The sequence below is a fragment of the Metopolophium dirhodum genome, chromosome 3 (genome assembly GCF_019925205.1).
Source record: "Metopolophium dirhodum isolate CAU chromosome 3, ASM1992520v1, whole genome shotgun sequence".
Lineage (NCBI taxonomy): Eukaryota > Metazoa > Arthropoda > Insecta > Hemiptera > Aphididae > Metopolophium > Metopolophium dirhodum.
In genome coordinates, this window is record NC_083562.1 from 30,501,386 (window position 1) to 30,517,732 (window position 16,347).

Consider the following 16,347-nt stretch of genomic DNA (forward strand, 5'->3'; position numbering starts at 1 on the left):
CCAACATAAACAATAAATAAGTTTTTTACAGCTATTGCTTACACATTTACTATAATAATTAGTATTGACTGTTAATTTTCAATTTTATAAAATAGTTTAGTTGGTATTACATATTATTAATAGTATTATTTTTTTTATATGATCGTGCTAGGTACTTCTTGCTGTCTCGTAATAACTAATAATAATACATTTCAAAATAAATAACAATACATTGTTTAAAAATGTTTTAGAAAAAAAATAATATTTTGTTTAAAAATAGTTTAAAGTACGATGCACGCCACAAGACACTGCTTATTTTGCGTCTTTTTTGTTCCATGGATTTTTTTGTCCTATTACCGAAGATATTATGATGGTATATAAATATATCCAATACCTATACTTCAATTAGTATTATTTAGTGTTTTTTGACGTTATCGACAAAATTTAACTTTAGATTTTATAGGCATATCGTATATGGTATATTCAATATTGTATATTATTATATAGAAATGTTGACTGCTTATAGATTAATTATAATACCTACACCAGGGACTAAAAGAGCAACCGAACAACTCTATTATAATATAATAAACTTACCCTTAAACATATTTTTTTTTAAATTTTTTAATTATAAACGACATGCCATACAGCTTTTAACAATATAGTACATATTATTATATAATTACGACAGTGATAACTTTTTTTTTTTTTTTTATTAATTTATTTGAGTAATTTGCAATCTATACAACATTATGTACAATGAGCAAATAGGATATTTAATAATATAAAGTAATAGAATTTAACATTTGTGGGCAGACACTCAGCAGCACCACCCGACAAGTGAATAACTTATAAATTAAAATATATCTATTTAGAATAATAATCACACTATAGTATCTATATATACTAGGTATATACAGTATTTCTGAAATGGATGAGGTAACTGTAGTACCGCGCACACAGTGTGATCAATTTGTATGAGAACATTAGGCACAAGATAAACAGCATGGTGATAGTTATTTGTTGTCATTTAACATACACAATAAATAAACACATTGTTTTACATTGTAAAATAATCATAATTAAATAATACACTTTATTTTTAAAATCAATTTTTATCTATAAAAGTTGTTCAATATGATGATGTACCTAATGAACTAATGAATGTTTGACGAATATCAGCTACATTCTCGTCAAAAGTTCATCTCTATTATTTACTTCATACTTGTTCTTTCATAAAACCTCATAAGAAAAAGTATGGGAACCCCTTAAACGATGGCATGTGGATTTTCCATTGTAAGTTGTGTTGGTTAAAAATCCCATCTTTTTTAAATACAACCTCGCCAGTAAATAAAATATTTTTTTAAAAATTTGGATTTATTGTGACTATCAATAATTGTTTGCGAAAAAATCAACGATATTATAATATACATAACATAATCCTCTCCAATGAAAAATCCTGGTTATTCCACTGTTAGATTCTCTTATTTGCTATCATATTATAGAAAATTGGGCATCCATGTTTTGGTTCAAGATTTATTTATTATAAAATCCAATATAGTGTCCAGTATTAATTATTTAAGTAATCAAAAACTTAAAAAATAAAATAAGAAATATTATGTTATTATTACATAAAACCAAATACATACATCCAGAAAATAAAAAATATTAACACAGTATGGAAATTATGTTGGAATTAATGTCAACTTAGATAAGCTTCATCCATTTTTTTAAATTTGTCTATTAAATCTTCTGGTACATCTAAGTCGTGGAAATTATCTGTTCCTATTTCATCTTCAGTCCTGGAAAAAAACAATTAAGTAATTTAATGTTTAATTGAAACAATATACATTACAATTAGTAGCTAAGGCTTGAAAATTAAAAATTAAGTTTTCCATAAATTTTTCTTACAAAAATTTAAAAAAAAAGTTGGAACATAATTGAACAATTATTTTTGTTAATAAAAGTACTAGATTATTAATATCAAATTCATAATAGTTTAATAACAGACATAATTATGATAAAAAAGTAAAAATGTATGTATAATATATAAATATTATTAGCGCCTGAAGTTAAAATGTTGATAATGTTGGATACTCACACATAAAATAATGATATCTCATCAAATAATTTTAGATTCTGAGCGAAGCGATGAATGTATTGATTTTACAATGATGTGTGTTTTTTTTTTTTATTTTTGTGTCTGTCATCACCTTTTAGGACAGTAAAAGTGCTTGGATTTTCTTCAATAGTAACTTTTCTGATAGGAAAGTGAATCTAGTTGGTACTTTGGGGGGGTCAAAAGTAAAAATTTCCCAGTAGTTTTCACAAGCGACGTGAAAAACAAAAGAAAAATTAAGGAAAAACGGGAATTTTTACGCAAAATGTGTTTTCGAGAAAATCGATTTTGGTTTTTGGTGTAACTCTAAAACAAATGACCGTAGGGACATGAAATTTTGACTGAATGTTTATATTAGCATTTTCTATACACCATAAAATTTACAAAATATTTTGACTCTTTTTGAGCTGTTTACGGCCATTGTCAGTTTTCAATTTTTTTAGTTTTTTTTTCTATAAATATCAATAAAATTTTATCTGTTGATGAAAAAAGTTTGAAAATTTAATAGAAGGCTCCTAGGTTATTGTTTCAAAGGCAGATGAAAAAAATTAAAAATCCTTAGTCACAGTTTTTAATTATAAGCATTTAAAGTTCAAATTTTGACAACATTTATCAAATTTATAATTTATTTTACTTTTATGGCTAAGGATTGAAAATTTAAAACAAGGATCCACGTAAATAGGTTATATATAAATTACTTTATTCCCAATAATATCATCAAATATACTTGGTAAAATCATAGGCTGACTGACCGTTTTCACTCAGAATCGTTTTTCTTATACAATGATATTATATCATTGAATTCAAATTTAACACCATCCATTACAGTGACCCACTTGTAACCTACTGTACAGCAGAGCGACATCCACTTATCCACCTTTTTTATATTTTGTTTTAACAAAAAATATATTTATCACAGAAACTTAAAACATTCCCCTATTTGATAAAAAGTATTTTTTTAGAAATATTGGTATAAGCTATTAGCTTGGCCAAAAAGCTTGAAAAATGAGTAGGTACGAGATAACCATAATTTTTCTTGTAATATATTTTAAAAATATCAAGAATACAAGGGCACAATTTTTTTGATAAGCATTTCAAACTAATCAAAATGAATCATAGTTGAAATTTAAAATAATAATACATACTATTAAATAATAAAATGTAAGATTGAATTAGTTTTAAGTATTTTTTTATTTGATAGTTATTACTCATTAATTTGCGAGTTCAGTTGGACGGGTTTTATGTAAAGGGGCACAACTATTGCACAAGTGAAATGTTGACATTTTTCTTTATACATTAATTTTGTCTGAAGTTTTAAGCCTAATTGTAGTACTGGCATGGTTGCACGAAGATTTGTTATCACATACCATAGTAATAATATGTTATGCAAAAGGTGTTTATTAATTTTTTTTGATCCTAATAAATTAATATATTTACGTTATTTTTATTTTATTCCTATATATTATAATAGTTTACAAGTTCTATACTTTTTTACATACCAAAAAAATGTATACAATTATAAATAAAATAAAAATAAAAAATGTAATTAAAATTACTGAAAAAGAATAATTTTTAAGTTATTTGCGACTACTGAAAACCAACAAAAATTGACTTGTGCCTCTTAACATAAAAACCGTCAAATTATTATAATTTAAATTAAATCTAAATTCTATTTAAAATAAGAATGGTAGTCGGCGATGATAGTCAGACGCTTCCCCCAAAAAGTTGATATCAGTGGTTTGGAACGAAGCCATTTCCCCGCACAAAAGTTGGATACTGACTATCATTTTTATTTTGAATAGAGTATATGATATGTAATACATAATAAGAGACATAGCATATCGTGATGGTTTAATTTTTGGGTGGTTGCCTATAAGAATTTAAGAGAAAAAGCAATTAAAAACATTATGTACTAACTTGATTAAAATGTCCACTAGATTTTCACATACTAATTTCAACTCCATATTGGGTTCCCATTTGTGAAATTCCCTTAAAATAAGATAAGTTCCTTGATCTCTGATTATTTCTCTGCAATCTCTTTTAGCACTCAACTTTAAACATAATAAATTATATAATAATTACATAGTAAATTTCTTATAATTTCACATTTGTTGCACAATTAACCTGAGTCAAAGCTTGTAACAGTGCCAGGCGTATATCTGAATCTGGTTCACGTTCTTTATCATCAGGAAGATATTGCAAATCCAATGGTAGTTTTTCATTATCCTCTTCATCAAACTGCTCAGGGCCAGCTAGTGGTAAAAGAAGGCGAGGTAACAAATCTAGATCTTCGCTTAATAACCATTCATGCTTTTCTAAACAAATACAAAATAAATTACTAATATTGAATAAGATAAGATAACATATAACTTTAGATAATAAGTGTAATAAGTTACCTAATTCAAAGCAACAGTTTTTTAAAGTCATGATAACACCAGCTCTTCGAAGTGAGTTGTTTAAATTTAAAAATGGAAATAATTTTTGCAAATTATCACTATTCATTAACCACCTACAAAAAAATTGATAAAGATAATAATTTGAATTGGTACCTACATTTATTTAACATCAGATACCTACTTACATTCTTACTTCATGTAACTGGCATAAATTGGATAATAAATATGAAATATAATCATAATTTGTTTCATGTTGTACATCTCGGGTGATGAACAACTTCATTAACGATTCTAATGTTGTAGTTTGATCTCCAAATGCTTCATACACTTGAATGGCATGATTTTTTTCACGGGTTAGGTTGCACAACAGCTTCAGTACTGAACTTGCAATCTCTGGTGTTTTTTGATCAATATATCGTATTGTTTTTGATATGATTCCCTAACAATACAGTCAAATTAAAAACAACTGACGTAAGTTTCCTTTTAAACCAAAATCTACCAAGTCATTTGAACTGATGTTACTGTTTAAAAATGACATTATTTTTTTCAGACCATTTTCTTTTGACGAAATATTGACTAAACACAAACAGGCTGCATTGGCATTGACCTTATCGGTTTCCAAAACTTTGAATAGACCTCTAAGCAATTCGTCCATATTATCGACAATCACTTTGTTTTCTTTGTGTTTGTCAGCCGTCAGCACTAGAAGAAGAATCCATTAAAACTCTTAAAACGGATTTTGTTAAGAAACCCAAATAAAAACCAAACATACCCAGTAGATGTTGTAGAATGTCACTTTTTAATTTGGGATCACCACCATCCACCACCAACGAGTGGACCATAACGAGCAATAAATGATGTGGTATCTCTGAATCCATGACCGATGGTGCTTTCAAATAAAATAATAGATCTTTAGTTGGTGTCAAATCAAAATAGGTAACCGAAACACAATTTACAGGTGCACTGGCTAGAGACTGTCAGATTGAAACCTATGATTTTTAGACATCAGAATAATTATCGTCCAGGTAAATTAACCGACGGAATTAAAAAATAAAAATACGACGCGAACCGAAACCTGTTGGTTGTAACTTTCATAGAATATTAGAATATAGATAATAAGTAATAAGTAATAAGCAATAACTCGCAAGACGTTGTAAGCGACCACCAACCACGCCGGGACGGGGCACACCGACTTCGCAGTTAGCATTAATTGTGAAGTTTAACTTCATGATAACGTTACACGTGCTCGTTATCAGCGCTTACAAATTATTCCATGAGACATCGTGGGCGCTATTCGTTTCCATAAAATTATATTTTGTTATCGCCTATCGGACGCACGGAAGATAACCGCTATCGATCGATTGGTTTTAGCGTTCAACAGTAATAACTACATTTCATAATTGAAAGTTCAAACCATCCAACGTTGTTAGCTGTTACTTGTTACTCAACTCTAGTCTTTTACTCTCGTCTCACTAGTGAACTGCACAATTAAGATGGAAAATATGTTTAGTACGTCCGGAGAAAAAGAGACTGATGAAGTAAGTTTAAACATTCTATACATACCTATCGCATTAATATCCGTCCATCGTTTTCTGTCTGTTGTTAGTTATTGACTATTGTGGTGTTGAACGACTCGACCGAGTTACATATTATATTATATCATTATTTTTATATTTTCCACGCCTGTTGACGATAATGTTATTAATGAATATTATTTTTAATATCAGTGTTTGTAACAATTTTGTAATAATATTCTTCACCCACTACGTCAAACTGTTATTAGAAATTGGAATAATCGTTGCGATTATGACGTTTGGTCGTGAACATTTCGTAAAATCGTTACTGGGCGTTTTTCATAAAACAAAAATTAGCAAACCAGAAAACCAGAAATAATATGCATTTTCCCTTTGATCTTCTTTAAACTTTAATTATGCACTATTTGTATTGAACTAGTGATTGCGATTATGTCACACAAATGGCTAATCGCACAGCGGAGAAACTTTGCGTTATATTTTTAAAAAAACTCGTTTATATTATTGTTAATATACTATGCTTATAAAATAATTTCGTAATATTTTTTTTTAAATATTTGAATAATTTTTGTTGTACCTAAATGCATTTACTGAATGTTTTGTTGGTATAATATTTTTTCTGAAGATATCTACACTTATATAAATTATAAAATATACACTATAGGTACTATCTAAGTATAACACGGGTTTTTGTATGAATAAATTATTAATATTTTACTTAGAAATTCAAAACGTTTAATAGCCATTAGGCTACCTATTATAGGCGTTTGATTATAAATTATAATAAATTAATTGTGGGGTTTTTTAAAAGTATGTTACAATATATACTGGGATGTTTACCTTGAAAAATTGATTTTATGTATGTAAGATATCTGGCATTGAAAATTGTTGCATCACAACGTAAAACTCTTCCTAACTCTTCCTGGACAACAACAACATTAAATACCTATACGTACCCTACATAATATAGTATTTATAGAATTAAATACAAAATTATTAATTTGAATGAATATATTTTACTGATAAAAAAAAATTGTTTCGGTTTCAATGTCTGTTCTTCTCGGCACGAAATCGAGAAAGTAATAATTGTTTAATTAACTCGTTGTGTTATAATGTATTAAAAACATTCAAAAATATTTAAATATGAGACACGCCATACACCTGATAACCGTTCGGTTTATTGATTAATAGTTACATAATACCAAATTATTTAGCGGTGGCGGAGAGTGGTACTAAGTTTGATTCTGTACAGATTAGTGTTTTGTATAGTACTATAATGAATTTGCATTATTACTACTATGGACATTACTGCGTTAGGCAGTAGATACTGAGCCTGGACAGTTTGTAACATTTGTACAAAACTTGGGTATTTATTTTAAACATTTTGATTTTACATTTAATGAATAAATATTACTACTATATAAAGAGAAAAAACTCGGTTTTCGCGAGATATGGAGCGATAATAGTTAAGGTGTGCAAGGGCTGGTGTAAAATCGAACATGAACAGGCGTAAACATAACATTGATCGGCTATTCTATTTTAATATTTTATATAATCGAAGTGGAATTCAAGCAGACTGACGTGGCAGTATAAAACTATTTTTAAGATTATTTTTGAAAATCTAGTAGGTACTTACAGAATAAACTTGATATAATTCAAAAAGGAAAATGTAAAGTTTATTTATATGTTTTAAATAAATAAGTCGCTTTTATACCCTCTTTATACCCCCGACTAGTCAAATTTTCAGAGTTTTATGCTCGCCTAGCAATTATTACAAAATGTCCTAAAAATAATATTGATGAGTAGGTATTGTTATAAAATGTTTCAAAAGCTTTGCTCCTAATATTCATTTCTTCTTCCTGAATTGCGAACATACTTGAAGATATGACTGGGTATACGCTCTTATATGAAACGCACTTTATGTGACACAACTATAGGTGATCGAACACTGACATTATTTCTATAATAATTTTGGAATTGTATCTTAATCATGTTATATTTTCCACCAATGCTAAATGTCTAAAACGTCGTGGAGCTTCATTGCTCTGGAACTAATTTATTAATCGATAACATATTGTCGATAAAGCTCGGCTCACGGCTCTCGTCTGATATCATAATAATTGCGGTAATACGTGAAAATAATAAATTACAAAATGTTGGCAACATGGCATAAAATATTCTACGCTCAATCGTGTTGCTAAAAAGGTCTATGCTAAATCGTTTTATGCTCAATCGTGTTTTACCGGAAGATATTGGCAAAAAATTTGACCTGGGCCAACACTTTTTCCCGGAAATATTTTCGTATTCCTGAAGTTGTTCTCCTAAATGTTTTTTTAGATTATAACATTTTAATGATATATTTGCAAATTCTAAAAACTAATTTGCAATTATTTGCAATTTATTTGAAAAATATTAGCACATTTCTTGAATCGATCGAATAATGTCAGGGGTTAACTTTGTAGTCATATGAGAATATTTTCGAGCACATTCACAAACTAGTCCACGATTTCAACAAATTTACCATAACAATTTATTATAAACTATTATTAATTTATAATCAAAATTCAAGATATATATATCACCAATATTTTATTTTAAGTTCGTTGTGCAAAAATTGTATTACGTTATAAAGGTACAATATACAAGGAGTGGCCAAACGGTCGATCACGGACAATTTCAGACACGATCATGTTAGAATTTATTTTTAGGTTACGCGCACAAAAATTAATAATAATAAAAACTTTTTATGGAAGTTGATCCTCAAAGGTGAAATATATTTTTAGTAGATTTCTGCTGAAAAAGTTTCGTCACCCTTGCTATATAATATATTATACCTAATAGTATAGATAATAGATTCTTAAAATGCGTTATACCCTATATGGCCTTTTACACAGAAACAAAATTTTTTTTACAAAATATATTTTGTTTCTGTGATATAAAAATTCAGTTAAGTTCTATGAAATGTAGCTGGAATAGTTAGAGAGGTAGGATGGTACCTGAAATATCATGCGCTAAAATATTCATAAGACATAAATAGTTGTTTGTAATGATATAATAAACTTAATACATTAATATTCAATATTTTATAGTTATTTTTTTCGATGACGAATTTACTGTTTTGACCGAGGTATACGATTTAGTCTTAATATTGTTACATAATAAATCTTCCTATACTCCCAGGTGTCTCAGCTATTTTTTTACAATTTCTTCAAAAGACGAAATAGAATCGGCTAATTAAACGTTTTGTTTTTCCAAATACATTTATCTAGTCGATTTTATGTTCCACTCACACCATAATGATATCGTGTTACCTAACGATGAGCGATAGATTATTTAGACATAAGGACAAATTACGATAAACACGATGTGAGTGGACGCAGGTTTTCAATCGCCGCGAACAATTAAGCAGCCATATCTAGCAATGCATATCGTAAAAATTGTTCTCGTCCGCTATATCACGCGTGCTTAACTTAGGGCGAACTTTTACGGCGATTAAAAACCGCATCCAAACTATTCTCCAAATGTGTAATACTAAATATGTATATTATTTTTGTTTAAAAAAATAAAAACAAAAATTTTTCAAATATGCACTAAAAATCCAAAATAATCATTACTTTTAAAAAATCTTCAAAATATACAAAAATATACAAAATTCATCCTAACCCTAATAATAATATGCAGAAGTAAGAACAATTTGAAACAAAACAAAATGAAACTATTATTTGTTTATTTCATAGACTGAGCATTTTGATTTTAACTAATGTTTTATTCTGAGTGTCAGTATAACTATTTACCTGGAGAGTGTAGGCTGTAAATATGTATGTTAATAAAAACCAATAACTTTAGGTTAGGTTAACATACCACTAAGTTAAACATGCAGTTTAAGCAAACGTTTCTGTTACATTAAAAATCAATAAATGGTGTCAAATTTACTTAAATAAACTATAAAGTACTTACCATAGTTTTATCTTTCTAAAACCAAAATATTTTAACGTATTAAAATTGAATCTATAGAACAAAAAAATTGCGTAATTCTATATAATATAATATAATATAATTTTACTTACGTATTGTATTTATATAGTGAGTGCACTTTTGTTTTCAAACATAAATAACTTATGCCTATATCTCTATATGTACCAATCAATAACCATTAATTAAATACCTCCTCAAACGTGCAGCTGTACCGTTATAAGTGAGATACGAATGACTCATTCTTAATTCTTACCATTAAAAGGCCAATTTAGGCAGAAATCCATTTCGTTTTCCAACGCATTGTATATTTCCTAATCGTTTTCCGTCGGATTCAGTACTTAATGTTTTATATTTGAGTAGCTATAGGCCGGGCGCACTCCAAAACAGTACGAAACGATCAGTGAGGTTATTGCAGTGGCCTTGCAGAATAAATTGCAGTATTGCAGTTTTTTTCCAGTGCATTGGCGTGCAGCGTTCATCTGACCATGTACGAGTACACGACGGATGCGAATATATTGTGTTCCACCGCGTTTTCATCCGCGGAAAAAAATTACGAGACCGAGTTTTTCAAGAATAATAAACTAATAACGTTAACTCCTGATAATTGCACATGTTTTAATGTCTTAATTGGGATGAGCTTATAAGTAATATATTTATAATACAGGCGATAGAAATTGGGAAATCGCCGCGTTAAAACTATAATTTTATATAATTGTATAAAATTTACGCGGATGATTATACTCTGACAATATCGTTTACTCTCCGTATAGTTGACGCAGTAAAAATGATGCACACGCTGCGTACGAAACGTGATGAAAAACTCTGTGCCTGTAGCCTACAACAAGTCCTGCAGGTTGTAACCTGCCGTTTCACGATTAATTTACAATTTGCCTTTAACTGTACTATTAAAAAATTTATAGAAATTAAAAAATATAGGTATACCCATAATATATGTATAGATTGTATATATTATATAACATTTTTATTAATGCTACATATCACATCATCATTATTGAAAAACTAATAACCAAATTGAATTCATGCCTAATATTATAATACATTATATATAGATATATTTTTATATACCTAATTTAGTATACCTAGTTTAATTAATTTACAACAATTGTGTATGGCTTATACATAATATAGCGCAATATGCTGATCAAAAGGTTTTAATTTTTAAGTTAAAAGTTGTATAATATGTCAATTCTGATTTAATGTATCTTTTTTTTAGAAACTCTTGCAGCCTTTCACGTATATTATGCAAGTGCCAGGCAAGCAAATCAGAGCTAAACTAGCTCATGCATTTAATTATTGGTTGAAAATTCCATCAGACAAATTGGCTGTTATTGGAGACATAGTGCAGATGTTGCATAACTCTAGTCTCTTGTAAGTATACACTTATAGAGTAAAAAAAAGTTTAACTGTAATTAAAAATAATTTGACTACATATATGTGAATTCTCTGTTGTGTAATATACTAATATTTGAGTTTATTAGTTATCTAAAAACCAAAACTAAGGTTAATGTATGACGTATTGTATGTGATATTATATTATAATTTTAAATTAAAATATGTATTAATAGTTTTAATTATTATAATTTAAAAATGAAGAATGAAATAAGTTCTTCTAAGTTTTAAAGTTGTATAATGTGATTGTTTAACCAGTGAAAATTAAAGTTATTACATATGATACCTACTATATTATAGTGTATTTATGTATATTAGTATAATTAATCATTAAACTTGTTAATCTATTCATTGTTTAATAAATGTATATCATCTTACATAAGAGTATCTGAAAATAATTATTACTTATTACAATTTACCTACTTGTTAATTATTATACATAGGTACTTACATACATTTTAAAATAAATCATGATTTATATAGGTATAAAGTAATATTTAGATAACCTAAAATGTTATATAACTTTTTTAATGAACTTAATATATCGTACCTGTAGTATGGCTATATTTATTGTCTATTAAATAATATCATGAACCAATGTAACTACTTAATTGTCTTGACCAAAGAACATAATTTAATCTTATTTATGGTTGTTTACCTAATTATGTTTATTAATTTATTATTATATAATAAAATATATCAAGATGGGCTAATGACCTGTGATGCTGAAATATCAAGAGAAAATTTACTGTAATACTGTAGAAGTATATATTTTAAATATCTAAATGTTATTTTTATTATCATTTATTATTAATTTCAATTTATTAATTAGTAGGGCTCGGAAGTTGTTGTATTTTCATGTTTTTATTGGGCTTTTCAAATTATTGCTAAGTAAGCTTGAAATTATTTTCACAACACTAAGAAAGACATATTAAAAGTTTATAGGGCATGTTGTTGCTTATTTAGTGACTGTAATTTTAATTGCATATTTTTTAATTTTACCATTTTTTAGAGCATATTTAATGATTAATGATAAATTGATAGTAAAATTTGTAAATTTTGCAATAAAAAAAATATTTATTTTTTAGAGGTTTCATTATATATTATATTGCATCATGATTCTTAAATCCCAAGTTTTTTCTAATTTTTATTTATATTTTAGCTTTACATATATATAATTTAATGGGAACAATTTAAAAGAAAAATAATTTTATTTTGAGAACATTTTTCAAGCTATTTATTTATTTTATTTTATCTTATATATTTATACCTGACAATTATGTTAAGTTAAGAACAATATTTGTAATGTTAAGTAAAATTTAGTAAAATATTTGTATTCATGAAAATGTTGTGTTGAAAAAAAATAAGTGCATATTTTTAAAACATATTAGTACTTTTTAAGTGCATTAAGTTCCAAACTCTACTAATTACTATACCTGAAGAATTAAAAATAGACATCCAATTAGTTCTGGCAATTGTTTATTCAATTCTTAACTAAATCATTGATAAAGAAAATTAAAAATGTATACATTAAGAAGATGTCAGCTCACTATTTGTTTTATCTCTCTGGGCCACGCGCAACATAGACAAAACACATTTGCGCAGAATCGTTTTTTCTATGTTTTTAAGTAATCTTAGAGTAAAATCACCCATTACAAAAAAGATAGAGAATTATATTTATGAGGGAATGACAAATCGATTTCTTTAAATATTGTTTCACAATAATTTAAACATCATTTAAATTGACAACATTTTTTTGTTTATTTTGAAAGTTGAATAAAAAGTCAAATAACATTAATATATAAAAATGATATCATTCCTTCTAAAATATTATTCTCTATCTTTTTCGTAATGGGTGATTTTACTCTAAGATTACTTTAAAACATAGAAATAATGGTTCTGCGCAAATGTGTTTTGTCTATGTTGCGCGTGGGTCAGTGAGAGAAAACAAATAGTGCGCTGACATCCTCTTAAAGTTAATTTTATTCACTATTTAATTTGTTTAATTTTCTGAGTTTCAAATTGATGAAATACTTATACACATTCAACATTATTAATAAGTTATTATAATTATTATAATAGTTTTTATACAAAATTGATATTTACTTATGTTTGACATTTTAGAACTGATGATATCCAAGATAATTCAGTCTTGAGACGTGGGATACCTGTGGCTCATTCAATCTATGGTGTTGCTAGTACAATCAATGCAGCAAACTACATGTCATTTGTTGCATTAGAACGAACTCTGAGCCTAGGACATCCAATGGTACATATTACTCTTATTTTTTTTTTAATAAATTCTTTAGCATTAATTAAATAGCTAATAAGTTGTATATATATTTTTAGGCTACCACTGTATACACTGAACAGGTGTTAGAACTTCACCGAGGTCAAGGAATGGAAATTTATTGGCGAGATAATTATACATGTCCAACTGAAGATGAATACAAAAAAATGACAATCAGAAGTAATTAAATTGTGTATTAATTATTTTATATGTATTGGTTTTTTGGTATAGATAATTTTTTAGTAATATTTAAAATTTGACTTAATTTAGATATTTAAAAATAAGTTACGTAGAAAATATATTCTTATCCACCATAGGTACTTATAAAAATGTATTTTTATATTTTTGTATATTTCATTTTTAAGAGACTGGCGGTTTATTTATGCTTGCTATCAGACTTATGCAGTTATTCAGTGACAGTACTAATGACTTCACAAAACTTACTGGAATATTAGGATTGTATTTCCAGATTCGAGATGATTATTGTAACTTGTGTTTGCAAGAAGTAAGAAATATTGGATATTTATTGTAGTTTTATTAATTCAATTAGTTTTGTATTTATGTATAATTTAAAAATATTTGGCTAAAAAATGGCAATATGCCAGGTCAGGTAAAAATCAGTTATAATTATTAATTATAATTTTTAAATTCTTATTATGAGAACACTATATTTTGATTTATACTGACAAAAACGTGGAATGTAGGTTGTATATTTAATCTATTCAGTAATATAATCTTTAATATTAGATTAAAATATTAAATTGAATAATTGTTATCACAGCTTTTTATAGGTCAATTACTAGATTAGAAACTCTGCATGAAACTAATACAAATATAAAATAGTTATAGCTCGTATACCATATTTTGGGTTGAAAAATACAGAAATAATATTATGAACATCATATTACAATGTGTTAAATATCCTTATCAATTCAGAAACTGAGTAAATAGTGAAATAAGTTTAATTTGATGACACAAATTTTTTTTTAGTGTAGTAGATATACATAGATGAGAGAAGTTTGTGATTGTAAATGGTGTTTTAATATTGAAAATCAAATCCTTATCTGTAGTATATTATTCTATTTATGACAATCAACCTGTTAATCAGAAATAAAATAATTTTTTTTTTATCGTTTATTATATCATATTTAAACTTGATAAAATTACTTTTTAGTATTAAATCTAATATTAAAAGATTATAAAATGTATATTGATTGTGCAGATTATTAATTTTTATGATATAGGTACAGAATATTAATCTTAATATTAGTAATATATAGGTTTCAATATTCATACAAACAAACAAAAAACTTAAAGTAAATGTGTTTTCAAAGTGTTTAAATAAAAATAAGAAGTATAGTGACATGGCTTATTAAAACATAAATATGGAATATTTATAGAGTAAATTTTACAAATATTGAAATATCATTCTTGTTCTTTAAAAAATGTATTTAACAATCAAGATTTTGTTTTACTTTAGTATTCCGAAAACAAGAGCTATTGTGAAGATTTAACAGAAGGAAAGTTCAGTTTCCCTATTATACATGCAATTCATACTCGCCCTGAAGACAAACAAGTGATTCGTATCCTTTATGTATAATTAAGACTAATTATAACTTTTTTTTTGTTGATATTTCATCATCCTACTAAAATGTTAAATTTAATTTTTTAACTTAACATGAAATACCAAAATTATTATAATAAATTGTTATTTGTACTTAACCCATAAAATCTATTAGACATTTTGCGACAGCGAACAAGAAATGTTGACGTGAAAAAATACTGCGTGAAGTTGTTGGATAATTATGGTTCATTTGAACATACAAGGAAAGTGTTGACACAATTAGATGCAGATGCTCGCAAGGAAGTGGAAAATCTTGGTGGCAATCCGTTGATGATTAAAATATTAGACGGACTTAGAACCTGGTCATATAATTTTGATGAAAAGACAAACAATTAACTGTTTTCTTTTAATATTTTAATTTCAATTTCCACCATGACCAACACTTGTGAAGTAGTTTTGTTTATGTAAACTGTCATATTTTTAGTTTTGTATTAAATATTTTGTCTTACCAAATTATGACAAATGTAACGGGGACCCTTTTTTTGTATATTTACTAATCATTAGTAGAGTTTATTATAATTGAAATGTTGCTGTACTCTGTCAACCAAATACTATTAAATAATTTAAATCCTATTGGCCTTATCATTAATCTTGAAAATGTTCTTAATTTTTTTTTATTTTTATTATAATATTGTTATGTGGCAATCAATGACTGTAAACAAAAATATAAAAAAGGCCATAATAAAACACATTTTGGCCAGTTTAATATCTAAGTACTTAAGTATAAAATATTGCCAAAGTATCTATGTTCAAGCATTTTCGCAGAGTATAATAATAATATATAGTCTTCCAATTGAATATATTATTATATATATAAAAAAAAAAAACGTAAATATTGTAATTTTTGTACTTTAATGCTATTATTTGATATTTATTAATTATTATTAATTTTTCACTTTTTTAAACCATCATTAAATTTCTTTTATATTATATTATTTTGCTTACCTAATCTTATAAAACCAATCTGCTCATGGCCGTTTTTGTCAAACGTCTTTGCTAATTAGTACCTAAGATTTACCAAT

The 16,347-nt window shown here is 26.8% G+C and overlaps 2 protein-coding genes across 2 annotated transcripts; one reads left to right on the forward strand and one right to left on the reverse strand.

Moving 5' to 3' along the window:
- Positions 1–1,501: 1,501 nt before the first annotated feature.
- LOC132941226 (protein HGH1 homolog) lies at positions 1,502–5,711 on the reverse strand. Its single transcript, XM_061009172.1, has 7 exons — positions 5,267–5,711; positions 4,994–5,196; positions 4,680–4,933; positions 4,495–4,607; positions 4,223–4,413; positions 4,016–4,149; positions 1,502–1,781 (listed from the first exon to the last, which is right to left on the reverse strand). The coding sequence occupies exons 1-7, from the start codon at positions 5,370–5,372 to the stop codon at positions 1,682–1,684; spliced, it is 1,101 nt and encodes a 366-aa protein (XP_060865155.1). The 5' UTR covers positions 5,373–5,711; the 3' UTR covers positions 1,502–1,681.
- A 135-nt stretch (positions 5,712–5,846) lies between these two features.
- LOC132941227 (terpene synthase) lies at positions 5,847–15,898 on the forward strand. The gene is made up of 7 exons (XM_061009173.1): positions 5,847–6,032; positions 11,236–11,390; positions 13,536–13,680; positions 13,761–13,881; positions 14,067–14,206; positions 15,182–15,284; positions 15,441–15,898. The coding sequence occupies exons 1-7, from the start codon at positions 5,988–5,990 to the stop codon at positions 15,659–15,661; spliced, it is 930 nt and encodes a 309-aa protein (XP_060865156.1). The 5' UTR covers positions 5,847–5,987; the 3' UTR covers positions 15,662–15,898.
- Positions 15,899–16,347: the final 449 nt, after the last annotated feature.

Bases quoted from the DNA above. Each gene is read 5' to 3' on its own strand.
- LOC132941226 (XM_061009172.1), bottom strand. From the start codon at position 5,372: ATGGATTCAGAGATACCACATCATTTATTGCTCGTTATGGTCCACTCG. The intron at 4,608-4,679 runs GTAAGTAGGTAT...ATTTTTTTGTAG, and splicing joins CAGTTACATGAAGTAAGAAT to GTGGTTAATGAATAGTGATA. The intron at 4,150-4,222 runs GTTAATTGTGCA...TTATGTTTAAAG, and splicing joins TGTTACAAGCTTTGACTCAG to TTGAGTGCTAAAAGAGATTG.
- LOC132941227 (XM_061009173.1), top strand. From the start codon at position 5,988: ATGGAAAATATGTTTAGTACGTCCGGAGAAAAAGAGACTGATGAA. The intron at 6,033-11,235 runs GTAAGTTTAAAC...TCTTTTTTTTAG, and splicing joins GAGAAAAAGAGACTGATGAA to AAACTCTTGCAGCCTTTCAC. The intron at 14,207-15,181 runs GTAAGAAATATT...GTTTTACTTTAG, and splicing joins GTAACTTGTGTTTGCAAGAA to TATTCCGAAAACAAGAGCTA.